Here is a 24,386-nt window from a genome sequence, read left to right as displayed (position 1 = left end):
ATAAACAACACCATTTTCTGTAATGTTTAAGCAGATTTTCCTGAATTGGGTTAAGGAGTTAGGGGAAAATTAGAACTATTAATTTACATTATTTTTCCTGAGAGCCAATTAGAGTAAAGCTCCGTTCTCAGGAAATCTGGATTAAAAAGCTTGCCTCCTTTCTTCTCCTAAATCTAATTTGCATTGCCTACAGTTCATAAGGAAAAGGATGGTGGATGATACCCTGAGTCTGCTTTTCTTAAAACCTGCATTTGAAAGTACAAGGAAATTTGAATTTAAAAGTGATTCTTTTAGGCTGGGAGATTTGTTAACCACTGGGCTAGAACAAGGATCTTATTGTGACAGACCTCTACAAATAATACTCTGTTCTCAAGGACACATGGGTTCTACTGAGGCTTTTCAAAGGTTTAAGTCACTGACTACACTTTCAGGGTGGGATGTGCCTGTTGAGTTTTGGATTCTCTGACATGCTATTCAAATGCGAATGGAGGGTTTTTGAAAGTTTTATATGCAATATGCTATTTTTAAAATAATTTTCAAATACTATACTATGCACCATATGGCCTCTTTTTATAGCTCTTCTGATTCAAATTTTTGTCTTAAGTCATATTCTCCTGGCCTTATATGTGCTTTAGTCATATTATGTGTGTGTCACTTCTTCAGAAAACTGCCCGTTCCTTTTGCTGGAGGTAAGATTCTCATACCTGTGCCTGAAGCTCTCTATCAAAGCACACAGTTTTCCGCTCTATGTATTCATTGGTAAATAAGAGCTTAATGTTTTCCTCCTGGTTAAATTCTAACAAGATGTCGGTATTTTGCTATCTTTACATTATCCTCTCATCTGTGTGTTCTGCTTGATCTTGTCTAATCTGGACTTGACACACCTTTTCCTACTTCTCCAACAGCTCCACCTCTGATAGCTCCCTAAGGGGGTCTCCCTTCTGTCTGCTTTGGGTTGGTCACAGAACTTCATATCCTTTGGCGTTAGGGATCTCCTAAGCTGTGAAGGGTCTTCTGAGTGTCTTAAGCCAGAGTTAAAGTGATAAATACAATCGTGAGTAATTAGGGCTGCGCTCAGTGAAAACATACTAGATTTTGACATCAAAGTAGATTTGCTACTGACTGTTCTTCATGAATTTTGAACCCCATGTCTATGCCTTGAGGTCCTAATAATTCCTTAGGCTATTTTGTCATAATCAAAGGAAATACATGTGTATGGAAATCCTTTCTAAACTGCAGACAATTAGTCAGTCATTGCTTTTATTACTCTTATTACTAAGGGTTTTCCCATTATAGACGAGTGTCTGAGTTGTGCAGAACAGGATTGCACCGTGGTGAAACTGGCGGAGAGCAGTTTCTAGGATATGTGAGAAGGTGGAAAATGTGGTGGCTTTGCCCAGCCCTTCAGCATTAGTGCAAGACAGCTTTGGCAGAGGAATTGTCTTTTCCACCCTCAAATATACTGTCTCCCTTTCCAGAGAGACTACGTGAGGCAAGATGTCATATGTTTAAAAATCTTTAAATCTGAAAAGAAAAGAAAGAAGTCTCACCTTCAAAACAAATAATGAACTCTTCAGGGGCCGAGGCACTCAGGGCTGGCATTTTTATTGTCCCAAGGACTACAAACTGTCTGAGACCCGGGTGGGCCAGGACATGGGTCTCAGCTGAGACTTTGGCTCCATGTGTCTCATACCATCCACCTTAGGAAGCTCTTGGATCAGAGACAGATGTGGTCATTTGTCATTTTCCCCAGTACAGCCCCAAGGCCCCCAGCTTATGCAGAATTGGAAAGCTGGTAGGTCCATGAGGCTGACTTCAGAGAACGAGGGCAATTCCCAGTCTGACCCGTTGACCTGAACTTACCAATTAAAAGTCCAGCATAAAGACCTTACATTCTTTTCTTTCTGGTCTTTGTGACTATGAGTATGAACTTACCAATTACAAGTCCAGCGTAAAGACCTTTCATTCTTTTCTTTTTGGTATTGTGACTATGGGTACCTATCCATCATCTAGCTAGCTAGCTATCTGTTTAATTATTACTTTTGGCAGCACTCAAGAGTTAACTTTGGCCCTTGTACATGCTAGACAAGAGCTCTACCACTGAGCCTCATCTCCAGTCCTATGCTGAAGTATTTTGAAGTTGTACGTCTCTCAATCTTTAAAAAAAAAAAAAAATCCAACAAACATTTATTGACTGTCAACTGAGTGATGAACAAAACCGTATTTCCCAAGGGAGATTCTGCAAAGATGGCTGGGGTCCTCTGTTTCTTTTTCTTTTGTCTGGTGGTTTTGGTTTTTTGTTTGTTTGTTTTTTTTTTAATTGTTCCCAAGACAAGGTCTCACTATATCACTCAGACTGGCCTCAAACTCAGGTACCTTCTCCTTTGCCTCCCAAATGCTAGGATTAGACATGTGTTGCCCTACCTAGCTGGGTAGCTCTTGTTTCAGAAAGAGATGAGTGAGAAAAATCACTGAAACAGGATGAACACAAGGCTACAGACACTTCTGCTGCAAATGTCAAATCGTGTGTGGGATTTGTTTTAGGGTCATTGAACTCAGCAGCTCCATAGCATCATGAGGACCAGACTACTTCCCTCTTTTTTTTTTTTTTTTTTTTTTTTTGGTTTTTCGAGACAGGGTTTCTCTGTGTAGCTTTGCGCCTTTCCTGGAACTCGCTTTGGAGACCAGGCTGGCCTCGAACTCACAGAGATCCGCCTGGCTCTGCCTCCCGAGTGCTGGGATTAAAGGCGTGCGCCACCACCGCCCGGCTTACTTCCCTCTTTTTATTCTGTCTTTCTTGGTGTGGTCAATTATGATAATACCTTAAGTAAGTAGTAGAAATAAAACTTTCCAAGGAACTCAACTGACACTATCTCATAGCTTACTGGTGATGCTTGAACCCTTAACCAAATAATGGGCGAGTATCCTGGACATCCATGACAGGCTTAGGCCAGTGTAGGGTCACCCTTGGATTATAGAGAAGGCTCCTCTCCCAGTGCTGTATGTGTGGCTAGAGGAAATGTCTTTTGAGTGGTGTGTGTGTGTGTGTGTGTGTATGTGCACGCATGTGTGTGTATGTGTGTGTTCTGAGATGGGAAGAAGACATAATCCTGCATGAAGGTGCCTCAGAACAACAAAATCAGAATTCCTATACAATCCATAAATCCCACTCTGGACTTATATTCATATCCAGAGGAAATACAGTCAGGGTACCAAACACATGCCTGCATATGCACATTTATCACAGTAACAGTCACACCAGCTAAGATATGACAGTGATATGAGTGTCCATCAACAGATGGATGGGTGGTGCCTATACACAATGGAATATTATTTAGTCACAAAGAGGAATGACGTCTTGTCATTTGCACCAAAATGAATGAAGCTGGAGGACAATTTATCAAGACATTACATCAATAAATAAGGTAGGAACAGAAATACCAAATATTCTCTTATACACAGATACTAGAAAATGCCAACCTGAACACAGAAAGATGAAGTCAGGTTGCTTTTGAAGAGTTATGGGTGTGTGAATAAAGAGAGACTGGATTTGATGGCCCTGCACTGTATGTGTGTGTGTGTTATTAAATCACCCTCACATGTTAGTGTGCACAGTTACAGTTAACATGCCTACCAGTACATAAAAAGACAATGTAAAACTAATCCAGTCCATTTGCAATGTCTTCCTAGTCTTTCTTTATGTCTGGCATGTGTTTTCATGGTAGACTCTTTAGAAGGCCTCTGGGAAGCCTCACATTTAAGGCATTTTATACTTTGGAAATTGGCTTGACCATTAGACCCCATTTGATTGTCTCAGCTGTGTTAGCTGCTTTCCTTCATTGACAGTCCAAAAATAATACCTTATTTTTTGTCTTGCATGACCAAAGAATTGTGTGTGCATATGTGTGTGTGTGTTACATCTCTCTGCCTGTGTTTCTGTATGTGTATATGTGTATATCTGTGTTGTATGTCTATCTGTCTATGCTTCTGAGTGTGATGTTGCTGTGGATTGAAAGCAGAGCTTTACATACAACCGGGCAAGTCTTCTACTGCTGACCCAGGATTTTTATTTTTTAATTGAAGTCCAGCAGTTAGATGAAGATGTGTCTTTATGTGCAGCTCATCCTGGGTAAGGTTTCTCAAGTATTTCATTTCAATATCCTCTTGGGTTCTACTTACTTCAGGAGAGAATTCTCTCAATTTGTACTTTAAATTCCTTCCCTGCTGCTTACTCTTCTTCTTTGGGACTCTGATGTGTATGCCGCCCCTCTGCTCATTCCTCGGCAGTTTTGTATTAGTTTGTAGTCGCATCTTCTATTTAGAGAAGACAGTCTTTATTCCTTTTTGTTTTCCTACTGGGTCAGTGTGATTTCCAAAACCAATCTTTCTTTCCTTCCTGATTTTAGATCTTTCATTTCTATTTAAAACTTGTTTTGTTTGATAATCATAGGATATAAGAACTGTTGTGAATATAATTTCTTTTTAATGGTTCTTATGATTTTTATTCAGTTCTTTCAATAATATGACTGAGGGTGTAGGGGTGTAGCTCAGGGATAAAATGCATACCTAACATACACAAGGTCCTGGCTTCTATCCCCAATGTTGTCAAAAGACTAACAATAATAACAGTAAGTAAAATAATAATGTTACATTACATGACCAGTTTGTTTTGTAAGTCTGGTTTTGTGTATACTTATTGTCTGTAAACACAGAAGTTTTTCCCTCATTCCATCTGGCTTTGTTATTCTTAACTCCTATTGAAAATTATTTCAGTTTTTTCATATTGATCACTTTTTGCATTTTATATGTACATGTTGTATGTGTGCATGTGCATCACATCTGAGTATACTGGTATATGTATGCGTGTGTTGGGGAGGCCTGAAGTTGATGTCATGTGTCTTTTTCAATTGTTCTACAATGTATTTATGGAGGAAGAATCTCACACTGAACCTATACTCACCAATTCTACTGTGTACTGGTCTAATGAGTCAACTTGCCCTGGGATCCTCTGTGTCTGCCCTCACAATGCTGGGGTAATAGGCTGAGGTCTGCTGCCCTTTATGTGGTTCTGGGGACCCAGCTCCCTATACTCAATATTTGTAAAGCAAGTGGACCATAGAGTCATCTCCCCAACCTTATGTTGCTCATTTTTAAGAGAAGTGAGATTTGCTAGTTTTTTAGGAGAGAACAATGGGACAGGATGGTGTTACATATTTGATAGTTATTGAATTTTTTAATATAATATTCAGGTTGATAGCATCTTAATGCTCAATTAATAAAGTGACAACATAGACCAACATTGTGAATGTAGTTTCTTTTGTATTAGAGTAAAACCTTTACTGTAGAATTTGTGAAAGTGGGGCAGTTCAAAAAATGATTTTATGGGCACATTCGAAGCATGTTCCAACTATCAGAAATGGTACTTACATTTGGCATTGAGTAGTAGGGCCCCAGTATGGATCTGTTCTCATGGCGATGGGAGAAGGCTGCTTTGCCTACTGATTCTGGCTTGGCCCTTGTGCTTGGGCAGATCTGGCTTGCTGTCCTGGCTTCAGCTTCCACTAGGAGATTAGTTTGGTTTATTACACATGTGGGCTTGTGTGGGGGTCTCTGAGACCTTCATAGCCAGCAGAGTGACAAGTCCTGGGAGGTAAGAAGGCAGTTCAGCTCAGCACAACTCAATAGCCAGTGTTGGTTCAAATGTTGGAAGTCTGGCCCTAAGTAGTTTATTTTAGGCATATTTAAACACAGCAAAATTTGGTGAAGATTATTCTGGTGGTCATCAACTCAATCCCAGGAGCACAGCAAAGCATACATAAATCTCTCTGAGGAACAAAGTCAGCTAAATACAGATTAGACATTACTACGTTGAAACTTTATAAAGTCTATAAAGGTTCTGTAAGTTGACCAAGAAAAAGACATTTATGATAAAGGTGTGAGGGAGGATCTGCTGGGCAATCTCCTGCCACACAGATAATGCAAAGGTCTGCCCAGCCTTCTGGGCAGAAAACGGGTTTTGTATTCCTTCCTTTGAAGGAACAACCCTGTGTGCCTAACATTCCAGGTTCTCCTAATGCATGTCTGTGAGCTCAAAGACCTCTGCACCCCCTACAGGCTTGCAGTGGGAAAGTACATGATTCCAGCAAGGGCTAACTGCTAGACACTGGTATGGCTAGTGAATAATGGACCGTCTGCCCACCCAAAATTTAAAGTTCAAGGTAAAAGATAAACAAAGAAGCCATTCACTACCTATAGTAATCTGTGCTTTGAGTGAAGTCTTTTAGGAGCCACTTAACCCTAGTTCTCGGCAGAAGCCAGTAGACTCGTGCTTATGTGAGATATTAGAAGTGATCAAGCTGAGGCTAAAGATGAGGACCAGGACTACAGAGAATGCCTTAGTAACCATGTTTAGAAGCTTGGGTTTTATCCTGCATCAGGTGCACCATGGATGAATTTAGGAGGCGTGGGAATGTGAAAACCAATTGATGATTGATTAAGCTCACATGGCATCTTGCCTTTATGCAGGATATAATCTAGCTTATGAGGTTCAATAGCTCTAAACTAGTTTTCAATTTTTAAATCAGTTTTAAAGATCTAAACTAGAAATAACCACACCTGCCTCGCAGGATTGTTGTAAGGTTTAGTTGGGCTAACAGATTTGCAGTTCATACGGTGTCTAAAAAGGATGTTAAACCCCATTGTTTAAATCAGTCCCCAGCGTGTTTCTGCCCTATTCACCTGCTCCTTGGTGTGCTTGACACTGTATTTCCCTTCCTTTCCTAGTCCCCCCCTGCCTCCCGCCCCGTGGAGGCAGGGTCCTGCAGCTCAGGCTTTCATCAGATCCACAGTCCTCCTGCCTCAGCCCCATGCTGGCATTACAGGCTTGCACCACCATGCCTGGCTGGAACCGTGTCCTTTCTCAATGCCCATCTGATTTCCCCACCAGATATGCCCAACACGATGGCCACACGGTGTGTGTATCAACATGCCTCATCCACAGATTCTCCATAGAAGCCCCTTTGTAACCCCAACTCACTCTTGAGGCCCTATTCTTGGAGATACGCAGAAAGGTGCCGAGTCCAGATCTTTGGAAGCGTGCTCCTGGCTGAGGCTGAGGAGGCCACGCAGGTCACTTGGCATGTTTGTTTCAGCCCATTCTGGAAACATGGGGCCATTTGGGAGTCCATGTGGAGCCACATTTTTCATGTTTTTGTGCCTTGTGTTCATTATTTCACTGCTAAACTGTCCCCAGGCATAGTGCTGAAGTATTGCCTATGGTTCTTTAAGCACAAGAAGGCTTTGATGTGCTTTTTAGAGAAAAAAATGTGTCTGACAGGCTTCTATACGTGAGTTCTAGTGCTGCTGGCCATGGTGTTAATGTTAATGAGTTGAAAATATACGTGTGCATTTATTTTGCATGATGACTCAGCTGGTAAAGGCACTTGCTACTGAGTCCGACCCCTAAGTCAGATCCTCTGGCCCCCAGGAGAGAACCGACTCCTGCAAGCTGTCCTCTGACCACGAGTATGCTGTGGCAAGCACAACCCCCACCCAAAAATAAATAAATAAATAAATGTGATTGTTTAATATAGAAAATAAGGTGTGCTCAAACTGAACATGTGCAATAATGTTATACATTGATCAGTTGGCAAAAATATTGTCCCCAGAGCTAGTCAGAACTCCTCTGTGTTTTGCCCAAAGAACAATGGTTCACTGTTGGCTGATTCAGTATTTGCACTGACTTCATATAACTGTCTGCAGATACTAAAAACCAGCTGCATTTTGTTACCTTCTCAGTAGCTCCTCCAGTAATTTTTCAAACCAATCTGTATATACCTGTTGTGTACCTATTCACTATTACATATGTAAACATACATATATACATAGAATTTGAAAATACAGAAATACACTAAACTAAATTTTTCTTTTATTTTAAAATATACCTAACAGCCTTATTATTAACTTCTGCCTTTTGTAAACTAGCCTAAAAGAAGGTGTTTCTCTTTTATCCAGGATGCTGGAGAAATGGTCCGTTCCTTTGTTGGTGGTTTGGAACTGGTTGTCAATTTATTGAAGTCAGATAATAAAGAGGTCCTGGCAAGTGTCTGCGCTGCTATCACCAACATAGCAAAAGACCAGGAAAACTTAGCTGTCATTACAGACCATGGAGTTGTCCCTCTGTTGTCCAAACTTGCCAATACAGTAAGTAACCCCTTGTTTTCACGGTATACTCTCAAATCACGGTAGAGTAAAAAGGAAGGAACGTGAAGTCCAGAGATCTGAATTCGGGTCGAGTGCCCATTGCTTATAAAGTGTAAGATTGTCTTCAACTCGTCAAGCTTCCCTAAGACCAGCAAACACAAAGACATATTTTACAAACGGAATATTAATACGTAAGGTCTTTGTTAAATAAAGTTTTGGTTTTTTTTTTTTTTTACTATTTGTTGTTGGCAAGCAAAGCCATGTCAAATACAAGTGCTGCTAGGTAAGTGCTAGCTGTCGTCTTCCCTGCCCCTGTCATTATTCTTAAGGTGCTGTTCATTCCAGCGTTAGAAGTTCAATTGTTCCACTCCCAGCTTAGACGCCTGGACTGTGACGGCCTCAAGCTAGAAGGCTTTAGCGGTATTACACTTTTTATTTAAAACTGTGCCAGCTGAAGCAGCGCCTTGAGACAATGACTTCACCATGCCCAGAGCTATCTGAACGGAGCTGGAGTACCAGTTGGCAGTGGTGGGGCAAAACAGAAATGCAAACACTGGCAGAATAGTCAGTGTGGGACACCCACCGTTTCCAAGAGGATCTGTCAGACTCAGAGGGCAACACGTTCTCTGCGTCAAGAGAACAGGACAATGGAAAACCATGTCATACTCAGTTACGCTGCTCCTACATGACGTAATTTAAGTAAAAAGTCCGGTTTACATAAAGAAAATGCAGAAAGGACAGTACAAAGTCTGGTGGATGCCACTGTGTGTGCTGTTCTGTCTTCTCCCATTCAGAAATTAAGGTGGAGCCAGGCAGTGGTGGCGCACGCCTTTAATCCCAGTACTCAGGAGGCAGAGAGCCAGGCGGAACTCGGTGAGTTCGAGGCCAGCCTGGTCTACAGAGTGAGTTCCAGGACAGGAACCAAAACTACACAGAGAAACCCTGTCTTGAAAAAAAGAAAAAAGAAAAAAGAAAGAAAAAAAAGAAAGAAAGAAATTAAGGTGGGGTTTGGGTCTCTGCAAGGTAAAGCACCTGCCATTCAAGTATGAGAGTTCAGATCTCCAGCCCCCACATACATGCCAAGTGGATATGTTGGCCTGTCTGTAATTCCAAAGCATGGGAAGCAGAGATGAGGGACCCACATGGCAAACTTGGCTAACCACAATACTTGAATAAGCAAGACCTGGGTTCAAGTGAAGACCCCACCTCAATTTATAGAGTTGAAAGCAATCCAAGAAAACACCCACAGTCAATCTCTGGCCTCCAGGTACACCTCTATCCCATACACTATACATGCAAACATGTATGTATGCCACACACATACACATGCAAAAAAGTGCACAGGAATTAAATATAGGTTGAAGAAGTAGAATTAATTCACTTGTCCCAATCAAATGAATTAGTCCTTGAAGAATATCCAATATTCTGGAAATACTTTTATTACTAAATAACAATAATTTATAAGGTTTTTTATAATTCTTTGTGTGTGCATGCACATGTGTGTGTTGTGTGTGCATGTGTATAAGTGTGTGTGTGCCATGCTGTCCACGTGGAGGTCATATGATAACTTTCACCATGAGGGTACAGGATGGAACCCAGGTCATCAGTCTCAGTGGCAAGCCCATTTACCTCCTGGTCATCTCACTGACCCTGGTTGTAAGGTTTTGTTATGGGCAATCAATCTTCCTGGAACAAATGACCAGTGTTGGACATCTGTCTCATCGTTGATAGCCCTGTTTACATTCAGCCCCACCATACAGAAGGCAGAGCCAGGTGGATCTATGAATTAGAGATGAGCCTGGTCTACAGAGTGAGTTTAAGGTCATTCAGAGCTGCATCATGATACCCTTTATCAAAAAAAAAAATCTTTTTGAAAGAAAGAAAACCCAAATTCCAGTTCCTTCAAGGTACTTCCCACGTAGCCACTGAGTGCTTCTGCTGCCTCCCTGGCATCGCAGCGGGTAATAGGCATGAACCCAGCCTCACAGAATCACTGTAGTGCACACTCATTTCTCCCTCTCGTGCAGAATAATGACAAGCTGAGGCGCCACCTGGCAGAAGCTATCTCACGCTGCTGTATGTGGGGAAGAAACAGAGTGGCCTTCGGTGAGCACAAAGCGGTGGCTCCATTGGTGCGTTACCTAAAATCGACTGACACCAACGTGCACCGAGCTACAGCTCAGGCCTTGTACCAGCTCTCGGAAGACGCTGACAACTGCATCACCATGCACGAGAATGGCGCGGTAAAGGTATGCTGCGGTCTGCGGTCCAGTGCAAGCCTGTAAATGTAGGCTGGAAAGACATAAGGAACATGGTTCTGCTGAAAGGGGGCTGGGGAGATGGCTCAGCGTGTAAAGTGCTTGCTGTGAGCTGCTCAAGCACGAAGACCTGAGTTTGGACCCCAGGAACCATGTAAAAGCCAGGTGTGGTACTTTGGGGGGTTGGAGGGTAGAAATAGGAAGATCCTGGGGGCCCAATGAAGAGCCAGTCTAGCTGAAATGTTGACATTTGGCCTCTATGAAATGTCAGCTTCTGGATATGCACACACACACACACACACACACACACACACACACACACACAAAGAGAAGAGCATTTCCATGTATATGCCACCTCCATGATACAACCTTTTACTAAAAGAGATCTTTGGGCACACAAAACTGTTCATCAGGTCACAGATGCATCTGAGCCCTGCTTATCATGGTTTGTGTTAAAAAGATGTACAGAGATGGAATTTCCCTAATCAGAGCCTGTGTGGGTTCTTAGTAAAAGAATCATTCCTGAGTTTGAACTAAACAGTGTATAGCCCATGAACATTGACGAGCATTCATGATTCTCTGTGATGCAGTGTGATGCATGATTCTCTGTTTCACCAGCACTTAGTGATAAATGACAGATACATCCATTACCATCGATGAACAGCAAGAGAGGGGCTGAAACAATTCTAAACCAAGGCTAGACAGCTTTGACATCCAACAAAAGATCAGTCCAAAGACAGATTGTTTAGTTCTGATTCTGCATCTGTTTTATATACTTTTTGCTAACATATGCTTATGAGAGACTTCTGACACAGACTTGAAGTGTACCTATGTATTTGAGCCACCTAAAACATTTTTATGATAATCAATACAAAAGCACTCAGGACACTGGCTGTGTGATACATGTCTAAACCCAACACTTGAGAGGAGGCTAAGGCAGGAAGATCATAATTTTGGGGGTCATCCTGAGCTAAGTGGTGAGACTCTTTCTCAAAAACCAGAACAACCACTCCCTAAAAAGCAAAAAATAAGACACATAAAGATCTCTTAGAGTGCACTGACCTGTATCATGAAAAGCCAAGAAAAATATTCTTTTTGTAATTTGTCCCCTTGCATAATATAATTTTATTGTTTGCTATATTCATTCTGAGCCTCTGTCAACCAAATGCATTTACATTTGAAATATAAACCCAAAGATGATATTTTAGACAAGAGTGAGAAATCTCTAGCTGGTTGTCTCTAGTCAAATCTAGATATGTCGGTACAAGACATCTGATGAAGAATAATGCTCTTAAAATGCGCACTGGTAATTTTCAGTCAATTATTTTAATTCATCCTTCAAACTTCCTGTGGTTAAAAAATGAGAAGTTAAATGTTTCTGACATTAAACCCAATTCACATTTAAATGTGCCAATCTTTCCATTATAAATACGTTTTACGGCACATAAGTTAGATGGATGTGCTTCTTCAAGCAAAAAATTAAAAAATCTGGCATCAAAAGTAACTTTTTAACTAACACGTTTTTAAAGTACATCATAAAAAGAAATCAGCATGCTAGCTTCAAGTTGCTGCAGGGCGACATAAGCGCTGTCCCTTTTATAAGACCACATTCACACTTTGAAAGAAGAGATGCCTGATTTTAAGTCACGTGTTCTGCAACTGAACAAAGCCTGCACTGCCTGTGGTGTTTAAAGTCTGCAGGGTTTAAAAATGAAGCCGTAAAAATAAGTAGCCTTGTAAGATGTCTGGGGTAGAACTCAAAAAGTTTTCAGGTTCGCGTATGTGTTGTGGCCTATTGACATCATGGCATGCACAGACACAACTCCCAAAGATTTCTTCTGATGCAAGACAATAGATCAAGACAGTTGATGAGCTGATGGTTTAAGCATGTGTCCTGACCCTGTGTTCAGTCACCCGTACACTGCAGGTGTGTTAGCAACAGAAGGCAGAAAACGATGAGGACGTTATATGAAAGGGACAGCGAAGACACGTGCTAGGCTCGGGGCACTTGGAGCTTCCCCTGAGGGATTCACGGGGAACCTATCTAGCAGTCTTGCATTTGCATTTCTAACTACCTGTCATTTTTACCAAAGGGTAACTGAAGCGAACAGGACCGGGGGAGGACAATAAGTTCATCTTAAATAGTGGCCGAGTGTCTGAGGAGGTGGCTCAGTAAAGTACCTGCCATGGAAGTATTAGGACCCGAGTCCAATCCACAGCACCCATTTGAAAGCTGGATGTGGTGGTACAAGTCTATAACCCCAGGGCTGGGGAGGCAGACATGGGTAGATTCCCTGGACCAGCTTGTTGGTTGGCCAGCCTAATCAAATCGGTGAGCTCTAGGTTCAGGGAGAGACCCTGTCTCAAAAGCCAAGGTGGAGAGTCAACAAAAAAAACACCTGACATTGGTCCTTGGCCTCCATGTGCATCCACATGACCCCAGATGTACATGTGTGCACACCCCTAAGACTTACACATACACCACACACACGAATTAAACACACAAATAAATACATGCATAAGATGATAGAAGCTGGCCTTAACGTGGGAGGCATCAACCCAGATGCAGATTGCAGCTGAGTTGCCCCTTCTTCTTTCCCATCCTGCCCAGAGGACCAGACCTCATGGGACCTTGGGAGAAGGATGTGGTCCCCTCTCTGCTGGCCTTTAAAGCCAATAGGTGTGACTCCATGGGAGCTTCTAGAACAAATAGTTTAGGAGCTACTTTGATGTGGGAGTAAAGGAAAGCCTATTGAGTGAATTCAGACCTCATGTTGATAAAGAAGATTCCAAATAGACGAATAAGGCAAGACAACGTTGGAATGTAGGTAGGTGTTTCAGTTCCACAAGGTAACTAGGCCACATTAAACACATAGTATCTGGGGTTAGTTTGTTTTTACTTTTGTTGTTGTTGTGTACTTTAAACTCACTTAAGCTTCATTCACCGCTCTTAGGATGAATTCCTGGCTGTTCTCCTAGTTTGGCTTGGTTTGGTGGGGCTAGGGAGCAAAGCAGGACCTGATACGTGCTGTGCACTAGCCTGCCCACCAAGCCCCCTTCTGGACTGTTGTTTTTGTTGTAATTGCCGCCACCCTGCTCCAGTCAAAGCCTGACAGTACGACTCCTCAGCCTGGCAAGCATTCCTGCTGTAGCTGCCAAAGAGCAGAGATCAGCAAGTTCTGTCGCAGTCGCCAGAGTGGTCCTGTCATCCTAGCCATGAGAAATTCATGGTAGGGTCAGTTCCTGTGTCCAAGAGTTTCCTCAACTGCATTGGCTGCCATTGCGCCCCGCTTCTGCCTCACACTGACATGTTCCCCAGCAGGCACGTGAAGTGCAGTTCCAGGGGCGTGGATGAGAGCTGACTCCTTCGTGTGTTCAGTGTGAATGCTGTGTCAAAGCAGGATTATCTAGTAGACATGGAATGCCAAGCCAAACATGGTGGCACATGCCTGTAATCTCAAGACCCGGGAAGCTGAGGCAGAAGAATGATCTGAGGCCAACCTGGGCTACAAAATGAGACACCCTCCCATCTCAAAAAGCCAAAAATCAAACAAAAAAACAAAAATGTCACATGATCCAGGTACATAATAGTAATTTTTCTGAGTCACAGTTTAAGGAAAGATTATAGTAGGTAATGTTGGTTTAAGCAATGAGTTTTTGTTAGTCCAATTTATCCAAAGCAGTTTTAAATGTATAATCAATCTAATATATCACATTACTTCTTTTTGAATCAAGTTTTCAGAATTTCGCGTGTGCCTTATGGTACCTGTCACTGCAGACTAGCCACATCTGCCCTGCTCAGTGAGTGACTGGCGGTGTCTTCAACAGACAGTGTAAGTTAGAGACCAGGAGAGTGCGATGCTTCAAGGAGGCACAGGGTCATGAATAAGGGTAGACTCGACATTTTTACCACACAGTTTAGAGAAGCATGGGGAATGTTTTTGTTTCTACCTTGGGGACATGTAAACTAAGAAGAGCTGTCAGAGAAAACTTGAAAAGTTAACTGGTTACCCAGGAGTTCTAGGACCAAAGAAAGAATGGGTTTCAGATGGTTTTAGGTTGAAAATCAGCCATAAAGGTCAATGAGGATTTCCTAATTCCATTATGCTGAAAAATAATCCTGTGTCTGAGGCTTCCCTGGTTAGGACCTCTTTTAAATCTACAAATGATTCCCTGCCCTAAATATAATGGGATGAGAGTCCTTCAGCCAGACTTTCTGTGATTTGGGGGTTTGTAGCATTCCAAAACCTTGTGACTGTGGACACGAATGTCTGGTGAACACTAGATTGAGGTCAGATACATCATAGCTACTTCCTAATTGGTGCAGTTTCATCTGGAGGTGAATAAGAAATTAAACAACACTAGTCCTTCGCTAAGGCAGAAAAAAGTGATCAAGTTGAAGGCAATGAGCTTCTAGGGAAGGCCTTGAGTCTTTCCCATGGTGACATGGCATTAGTTTTCGTAAATGTCTGTACCAGGCAAGCAAAAGCTGCTATGTGGCTGTAACTCGGGGAAAGGAAATTGAAAAAAAGAAATTGCAGAAAATACAATCAGCAATATGTCACATGCTGGCAGAGGAAGTCAAGAGCAATTCAACTTGGACAGAGCACAAAGGGTTGCCTTGGCCACCTCCTTGACTCCAGTCATGCAGTGGCCAGAGAGTGAGCAGAAAATCCAGAATCTACCCCAGAGTTTTGAAGCCTAGCACGGGGAGAAAAAAGCGACAACTTTGTCTGAGTCAAGTGAAAGGACGTTAGAGACAGAGCTCATACGGGTGGATCCTCAGTGCCTGTGCGATTAATGTTTCAGTGTTTTCTCTATCCATGAAAACTCCTAATTGAACATCATTATTTCAAACCACTTCCCCATATTCCAGATATTCCTGAACATCAGGATTGTCCACTAGTGTAGGAATGGCAGGTCCAGTAAATACATGCCACATAGAGACTTTTCTCCAATTAATGTGTTTTCCTTGTATTTTACAATGTGTTTAATTTGTATTTTCTCTTTGATTACTTTAAGTGTTCAGCAAGATTATATTCACATTTGCCTCAGATGTTTTCCTTATTTCAATTTTTTAACTTTTTTTTTTTTTTTTTTTTTTTGGTTTTTCGAGACAGGGTTTCTCTGTGTAGCTTTGGGCCTTTCCTGGAACTCACTCTGTAGCTCAGGCTGGCCTCGAATTCACAGAGATCCGCCTGGCTCTGTCTCCCGAGTGCTGGGATTAAAGGCATGCGCCACCACCGCCTGGCTCACTTTTTTAACTTAAAAAGATCTTTATAGCATGATTGAAGGATCATAGCCAGATGCATTTATATGTTTCAAGTGTGCACTCTTATAAATTCATACACACACACACACACACACACACACACACACACACACACACAGTACCCCTTGATGATCTGACCCTCCTGCCCCCCTGGGTCCAGACAGCATGTCCTTGGTGTGTCTTGTTTGTTATTTTCATATTCATCCATGTGCTTACAAGTATTAAGAGTTCTGTGTGTGTGTGTGTGTGTGTGTGTGTGTGTGTGTGTGTGTGTGTAAGAGAGAGAGAGAGAGAGAGAGAGAGAGAGAGAGAGAGAGAGGTATATGCATGTGCACATGTATGTAAGGGTCTATTAGTCCAGGAATATACATGTAGAGGTCAGAGGTCGATCTTCAGTGTCACTTGGCACACCCATTTGTTTGCTTGTTTGTTTGTTTATAGATGAAGTCTCTCTGCAGCCCTGGCTTGGGGCTCTAGGTAGCCCAGGTTGACCTCAAATAGGATATACATCCTGCTTCTGCCTCGGGATATCCAACTTTAATCCGAGTGCTCAGCCAGGATGCAGGCTGTTATTCCAATTTTGTGGTATCTGCTGAGACTTTCTTTGTAGACGAATGTATGGTCCATTTTGGAAAAAGTTCTAGGAGGTGCAGAGAAGTGTTATTGTTTTTAACTTTTACAAACACCTCTCACCAAGGGCCTACACTGTCAGCCACCTCAAATACAGGAATTATATATTATTAAAAAAAAGAAAATTCTTAATCAAATCAAAGAAATAAAATTGAAAATCTAAGTTCAAACTGGAAAACCTGGTGTTAAAAACCACCCTCAATGTCTCATGGCATATCACGAGTAACAGCATCCATTGTTAAAGCCATGTAACTTGTTAGGATTGAGAGCACACATAATATTCCTATTATAATTGGAATATTGTCCATGATTACACGTAGGTTGTGTTCTGCGACTCAATATGTCAGTGTTTCCCACAGTGTGGTCCACAGCCTTACTTGCCTGCAAGCAATATGGAGCTTGCTAAAAAAATAAAAAAAAGAGTGTGAGTTGCTCACTAACCCACAGGAATTTCAGTGTCAAGAGAGCTAGACCAGCCTCTCCATAAGTCATACCACCACGTTGACCACAGGAAAAGAGAAACTGGCCTTCAAAGGAAGCAGTTAGAGGAGCCCAGAGAGTGATAAATCTTATGGGAAAAAAAAGCTGAATTCATGCAGTAAGGTTCGATTGTGCATTTAGAATATTCCAGTGTGTGACATCATGGGCGTACACATGGACAGTTCCTTCGTATGGACTTGGGTAGTCAGGAAGCTGGAGAACTTGGCTTTTCAGTATCCTTGTGTGTACAGTCATTTTAGGCTACTGTTTTATTTGCTCCTTATCAAATATAAATAAATAAGGAGAACATGCTCCTTAAAATTATTGTCTTCAAAGTTACAAGCTTTCCAAGTAGGAACACATAAGATCTGAAACACAATGCTATGCTCCTGTCAATTCAATTCACATTATTCCCTGTGAAAGGATCTAAAAGAGATGAATGTAATAGTATTTGATGGTCTTCTACAACATCCTGACCTGTTATCCTGTAAAGAGGAAAACACAATGTATGTTTAGGATAAGTAGACAAGGCCACTGTGGTTTGGAGGTAGCTGGCCTAGGTTCTCCTTGTATTAGGACTCTTCTGGTTGCTCAGATTACCAAGGACTGCAGAGAAATGTTGCCACTTCTCTGTTGTTCATCAGAGGGTCCTAGACAGCATGCAACAACCTTACCTGGGTGCTTGTTAGATGTGTAGAATCTTGACCCCGCTCACCTATTAGAATGAAATCGACAGTTCTATGAGCTTTCCAGAGGAGTCATATGCAGCCAAAGTTGGAGCAACGCCAGACTCAAGAGAACCTGTCCCTTAACATAACTGTAGACAAGATAATGTGTCTACACTAAATGTTCCTTCCATGGCTGACTATCAGACATCCAAATTCACACACATCGGTTTTTCTTGCAAAACAGAATTGATACATATGAAAATTGACTTGTATGTGTATCACTAAATTAATTTCCATATCCTTACCAGATCTGTTACATGAAAAATTATTTTTTAAAAAAAAATCTAGTTTAAAAGAAGAATGTGTGATCACTGATTTTCTAAGTGCTCCTTAAATATTTCATATGATCACCCAAAACTACCTGTTAGATGAATCCCATAAGTAAAGGAAACTTTCTTTTCCTGGCATTACTGACATGTTTCTTCATATCTCACAGAAATGTCACTATGTTGTAATGGCCTAGAATTTGATGAGCTAGTCCACAATGAGACTATTAATCTTCTTAAATAATTACTGCTCTTTTAAAACTTCAATTTTCAACGCCAAGTTCTCCAGCTACCTCTTGGTAAGAACAAACCCATGCAGAACCACTTTCTGCCAGCCAGCTGCTCTTTCCTCTGTTTTCTGGGGACCACACTACAGCAAACTACAATTATGTTCAATGATATATTTATGTGGCTGACTGGCAGGGCTTATCTATTACCCATTATCAGTGGTTCAGGTGGTCTTTTTCTAACCCTTGGAATAGTCATGCACAGAGCTGTATCTTGGTGGGTTGTTTTCATTTTATTCTGACACTTTGAATGTCATAATGAATGGCTTTGACCTATTTTTTTTAAACTCTTGCACTGGTTTCTAATTTGTTCCAAATGGGTTTTAAATTTATTTTAGGTACCATTCTCTAGTTTATTCTAGAGAATATACAATGTATTACCTTAAGTGTAACCACACTCACTGTTTACAAATTCTTAGAGCAGGTATTCAACATTCTGAGAAACTTGCTAGTGAGTGACTTTTGTAGACTCCTGCACATACCACAAGAGTGGAAGTAGGTAAGAGTGCTGCCAGAAACACTCTTGGCATGCCTTTGGTGGGTGTGATGACCAACTAATGCCGGCCATACACCCAGAAGCAGAACTGGAGTCGAGAAGTATATGCACAACTAGTTTTAGTAATTATTTTAAATGATTTTTTTACTCCATTATTTCATGCCAAATGAGAACTCAAATTAGAACTTAGATAAATAGTATTGCTTTTCAGAATTTTAATTAACTGATTTGATTTTCCCTCTCATTATTATTTAAATTTTAAAACCTCACTATAGATAATTACTTTGGGGACAACTACTTTATATTAATCTGCCTAAACATGATCCATGGTTTTATAGGCTCCCTGCTTTCCTTCCTTCCTTCTTCTTTCCTTCCTTCCTTCCTTCCTTCCTTCCTTCCTCCTCTTTCTATCCATCCATCTTTCAAGATGTTGGTAGTTGAACCCAGGACCTTGAACGTGTTAGCCAAGCAATCTTCCACTGAACTACACCTCTGGTCCCTACAAAAATTTTGATTATAGACAGTTGTATGTGCTCTTCAGTTTCCTATTTAACAGAGTAATCCTTTCGGGGATAGAATGTGGCTGAGTGTTTTGTGGAAGAGAAATTCTACTTCGCGATATTCCAAGATTCTGGCTACAGCTTTACTGAAACTAGAGGGAAATGCACGTGACTGTCTGTTGTCAGGAATAACCACTTAGCAGCTGGAGAGTTCCGTCAGTAATGTGTGGCTGCACAAACAAGATCTCAGTGAAATCCACAGCACCCGTGAAAACCTACCCTGGGCATGGCGATGCATGCTTGCAGTCCCAGCACTTGGGGGTGGGAGGCACCAGGGCCTAGCCAGCTTAGGCAACTCTGTGAGCCCCAATTTCTAGTGAGAGACCCTGACTCAAAACACAAGGTATATGACTGCTGAGGAATGACACCCAGAGTTGACGTGCATCTTGATGATAAGAACTACCTGCCAAGAAGGATGACACTGACCTTTGAATTAATTTCAGCCGTTGTGGTTCTCCATGAAAACACTAATCAGAGAGATGCATTTTTTTTTTTTTGTTCTGGTTCCCTAACTACTGTCTGTCTGAACAAAAAGAAAATGGCTTAAAATTTTTAAATGGTTTTTGCTTCTGTGATGAGCAGATCAGTCCTCTTACAATTTGTTGTCCTTCCTTCCTTTATTTACTTATTGCTTTTTAAAGAATCTTGCTCTGTCGGCCAAAGCTGACCTCCAACTTGCATTCCTCTTGCCTCAGCTTCCAAAGCAGCTAGTACTAGAGGGACCTATCAATGCACGTGACCGTGTGTGTGTGTGTGTGTGTGTGTGTGTGTGTGTGTGTGTGTGTGTGTGTGTGTGTGAGACAGGGGAAAGTTTAACTCAGACAAATCATATCTGGTGGTTATATGCAGATTCCTTCCTAAAGAGTGGAGTACAAATGTGCTTTTGTGATGTAGGAGATCCAGCACCCCATCCTTGTGCCCCACCACGGAGCCCCACAGCCACATCCCATCATTGGGCCTCTATCAACAGTATTTCAGGCTGAATGAGTGAATAAGAGAATAGACAGGGGCCCAGGTACATGGGAGACTTGAAGGCCAAAGTGAGGATTATGTGCTAGAGTTCTGAGAATCCACCTAAACATCTACATCTCAGCAGGGATACACACTCGTACTGTGTTTTCAGAGAACAGGTCCTAGAGGTGCCTAAGGACTGAATGAGAGGGAACTAAGTAGATCCACGCAGGAGATTGATATTCTGTCACTGCATGAGAATAAGGTGGCCTAAGCAGGCCTGAGTGTTGTGGAATTTTCCTGGGGAGATGTGAAAAAAGTCTATTCACCCCTCCAGTAGTACCCAGATGAGACCCACAAAGGATTCTACCAAGTCTAAGTTGGTGTTTTGTGGTGACCCCTGAGGTAGCTGCATCCTCTACCCCACCCATCTAGGGTGATGGGCGCCTTTTAGCAACTGCTTTCCTAACCTTGGGGCAGGGTCTGTGAACCCTGTCATTTCTCAGGCTTCCTTAACTGGTATGGGATACCCTCTTCCTCGAGGAGTGAACGCTTCAGTGCTGAGGATACAACAGCCAGTTAGGGGCCCAGAGGCACCAAGGTTCCTCTCACAGAGCTGGTGACATGTGTGGAGCAGCAGGGGTCTCTGTGTTCACAGGGTGTGATTGACTGAACGAACGTGGAGAAGGAGACAGACCGGTGTGTCCGCTGTAACAACACCCACTAACAGTGCAGACAGGTGAAAAGGTAAACACTAGCAATGCCACTTTTCCGGAAGGTAAAGTCACAACTCGGAGAAAACTTTGGAGGTCCTAATGTCACTAAGAGACACACTTGGGCAAACAGTCTTCATCCTCCTTTTGGCTAGAGCCTGGGATAGAACAGGAAAGAATTCTGCACTCAACAGTAAGGTCTTTCTTTTGTTCTAATTGTTAGTCTTGGTCCACTAGGAGTTCTTGGTCAAAACAGTGCTGTTGGGCTCTGTTTCTTCTGGAGCAGTTTAGTCCAATCAGTGTTGGTGGGTGGGTTCTGTCTCAGAGAACAGTTGTTCCCAATTGGTGCAGGGTGTGCTTATGGTTCCAGTGGTTGTTAGGTTCCTAGGGGTTGGGGTTTTTTTGGCAGGGAAAGGTAGCTGTCTGGTCCCTGGGACTCCGATGGGTAGGACCTAGGAGCTAGAGACCTGATCTGCCGGTCCAGAGATGGGGGCTTACCTGTTCCCAGTCGGTGTAGAGTAGGCTTATGATTCTGGTGGTCTGGTTGGGTGGTTGGGCAGCGTCTTCTTTTGTGTTCTCAGGTTACATTTTGCTCATTCCTCAACTCCTCAGCTGATCTTGTTTCCTCAGACTGCAGATTGTAGGGTTCTGAATCCTTTCCCGAATGGATCTCAGCTGAGCAGGTTGTTTAGTAGGGCGATCTCACCAACACCTCCTCCAAGTTGTTGGGTTTCACAAGATCGGCAGCTGGGCCCTGGGTTGGCCTCAGGCAGAGTGTTCGGATCCGTTCTGGTCACGTTTTATGGTGATGGCTCTTCCCTGTGTGCTGGGATTAAAGGGGTCCCTGTTCTAAGCTCTTAATCTCCTTGTTTTCACTGACTCCTCAGCGGGTAAAAGCTCAGTTTCTGGCTTTATTACACCGCCGCTCTGCCTGCCTCTCAAGGTCTTTCTTAAACACTGTTTCCACTGCCCAGAGGAAAATAACCACAGACCTAACAGTCGCTAGCAAGTCTATTTATATTTTAAGAAAGAACTTGAAGTCACAAATTATTCATTTGATGAATAATTAGAGAACATTAGAATGTTAGGCTTCATGAGGGAATTTGACGCTCTCCTTTGACCACCAAATGCTTAATGGCTGATATCTATATGCTAAAACGTATGTTTCAGAATCATCTATTTTTGAAAGGATACCAATCAATCAATCACTGAGGTTTGCCATTGGTCTAAGTGCTTCATTCTTTATCTCATTGATCTCCACTAACCTCATGGCCCAGGCACTGTCTCCACTTTAGAGATTGAGAACTGTAACAAGCTGAGTATGGGGATGCCTATCTACAATCCCTGCACACAGCAGGGAGCATGCTCCAAGCTCAGGGCCAGCCTTGTCTTCTAAAATGATGCCCAAGCCAGCCAAGACTATGTATGACCCTATCTCAGAAACAAAAATAAGTGCCTTTGAGATGGCTCATCTGGTAAAGGCTCTTGCCATCAAGCCCAATGACATGAGTTCAATCCCTGGATGCCACATTCAGACTGTGGCGTGCAGGCACACTCCATAGCCCTTACCAAAACAAAACAAAACAAAATTATGAAAACAGAAACAAGCCAAAAAAAATTAGAGCTACAGTTCAAAGTCCCATTTATACAAAGCAAGAGCCATACTGCAAGTTAATACAAATGACTCAGAGAAGCTTAGGAATCAAGGATTCTCATGCGCCAGGAAGCTCCAGAGCCCTAAGAAGCGCTGGGACAAGGGACTTGAAAGGCTTCTAGCATCTTTTAAGACCTCTCCTCCCTCCCCTTTCATACTGGACCCACTTTATTATTTCTCTGCTGACTGGCTTTCTTTCTCTCTTTGTCCAGTGCATCTCCTGAATTTACAGTCAACTCAAGTGGCTATACACTGTTTCTAACAATAATTCAAAATTCTCAAAAGAAAGACTCTGATTGGTCCAATTTAGGTAAAGTATCCACTTCTTGTCCAATCAGCTGTGGAAAAGAAAAGTGTGATACTTTACAAAATACCTTCTGACACTTGTCAGTGGGAGTGATACCCAGAGCGTCATGACCGTTCCCCCCTGAGCTGGCACGTGTGACCCATGGGATCTGAATCCTTAGACCAACTGGCAGAGAGATTCTCGGGTCAACTGGCATTCTCTGTCTTCTGTCACGCATTAGCTGGAGAGTTTTAGAGTTTGCATGAAGTTGCTGCACAGACAGTACTTTACCTAATGTTTTACTTCCAGAATGTTCTACCTCTTTTGTTAAGATGACAGATTCTTACCGACAGCTTTGCCTAGATTTATTATTTCATTTTTATTAAAAAAAACTTTCATGTGGCAAGATTTGTAATTAACTTGGTATAAATTATAAAATATAAAAGGTTAATTATGATTTGTCTTGAGAATACTCCAAGCCTAGATCTTGATAATAACATCCTTCTTTCTTCTTTTCCTTCTTTCTTCCTTCTCTTTTTCCTCTTCCTCTCTCTTCCTCTCTTCTTCCTTTTCTTGCTCTTTGTTATTCTATGAGACATGCTATTATATCTTGAACGTAAATTGTAAGAAAAGATACTCCTTCACTGCTTTAAATCTGTGCAACCCAGTCTTTACTTTGTGCATAAACCTGTGAAATACTCACGTGTCAGTGTGGGGATTTCAAACCTCTCAGGTTAGATGTTCTTTCATATCCATCACTGTTGGCTACAAACTCAGCTGAAACCTGCAGATGTATCTGTCAATCACACCAAGCTAAGAAAGGTTTGTGTCAGCCAGTAGTGATTAAACGTGCTGAAGACATTAGCATCAGTCAGAGCCTGGGGCTGGAGTGTAGCACAGTGGTAGAGCACTTGCCTAGCATGGCCCTGGGTTCCATTCCCAGCTCTGCAACAGTGAATGAATTCAATCCACCAGGGTGCATTGAAAACTCCATAGCAGGAATGCATAGACCTCATCATTTTTTTCTATTCATTTTAGAAGAAACTAATGAAAGATTTGCAAAAACAAGTCATTTCATCTGAGTTGTGTAAAGCACTTCTTAGGTGGGACTCTCTTTCCTGAGCTCAGTGAAGCCAGGGCCCGTTGCTCCATCTCTGTTCCTGAGATTGTATTCTCAGGGGCTGTTACTTACACATAATAAGATTGTTCTAGAATCACTGCCAGCTAAGGAAAAAATTCGGGCCTGAGAATATTGGATTCCATGAAAATATGATTTTGTGTTGGAGAGCTGTTTTCTTTCTTAACATCATCATGTTACCACAGTTAGGAATGCTGGGCTGCAGTGGAGTTTTTAATCACAAGTGGAAGAAAATGATGGTGCTGGGAAGCGGATCTCATCTGAACTGCAGTCCACGATGCCTCACATTTAAATAGGTTTGGGTATCCAGCTCAGGCTCTTGTAAGATGATGCTGGCGTGTGTCAGGCAGCATCCTGCTGAGCTACGTGTCCATCAGCACTGGTCAGCGGTGAATGTGACCCATGGACAGACAGTTCTTTGCTGTTTTAGATAATAAATGACCCAATTCAAGGAAATAAAATCGC

General features: G+C 42.1%; 1 protein-coding gene across 1 annotated transcript in view; it reads left to right on the top strand.

Moving 5' to 3' along the window:
* Odad2 (outer dynein arm docking complex subunit 2) overlaps nt 1-24,386 on the top strand; it is a 153,372-nt gene that overhangs the window by 105,646 nt on the left and 23,340 nt on the right. Inside the window, exons 18-19 of the mRNA XM_052729323.1 lie at nt 8,014-8,202; nt 10,230-10,451. Coding sequence (XP_052585283.1) covers nt 8,014-8,202; nt 10,230-10,451 — 411 coding nt within the window. The remainder of the gene's footprint in view (nt 1-8,013; nt 8,203-10,229; nt 10,452-24,386) is intronic.

Source organism: Peromyscus californicus, unplaced genomic scaffold, assembly GCF_007827085.1.
Source record: "Peromyscus californicus insignis strain IS unplaced genomic scaffold, ASM782708v3 Scaffold_8__1_contigs__length_139910024, whole genome shotgun sequence".
NCBI lineage: Eukaryota > Metazoa > Chordata > Mammalia > Rodentia > Cricetidae > Peromyscus > Peromyscus californicus.
The sequence above is the reverse complement of the archived record's forward strand: the minus strand, read 5'-3'. Positions and strand labels throughout refer to the sequence as shown.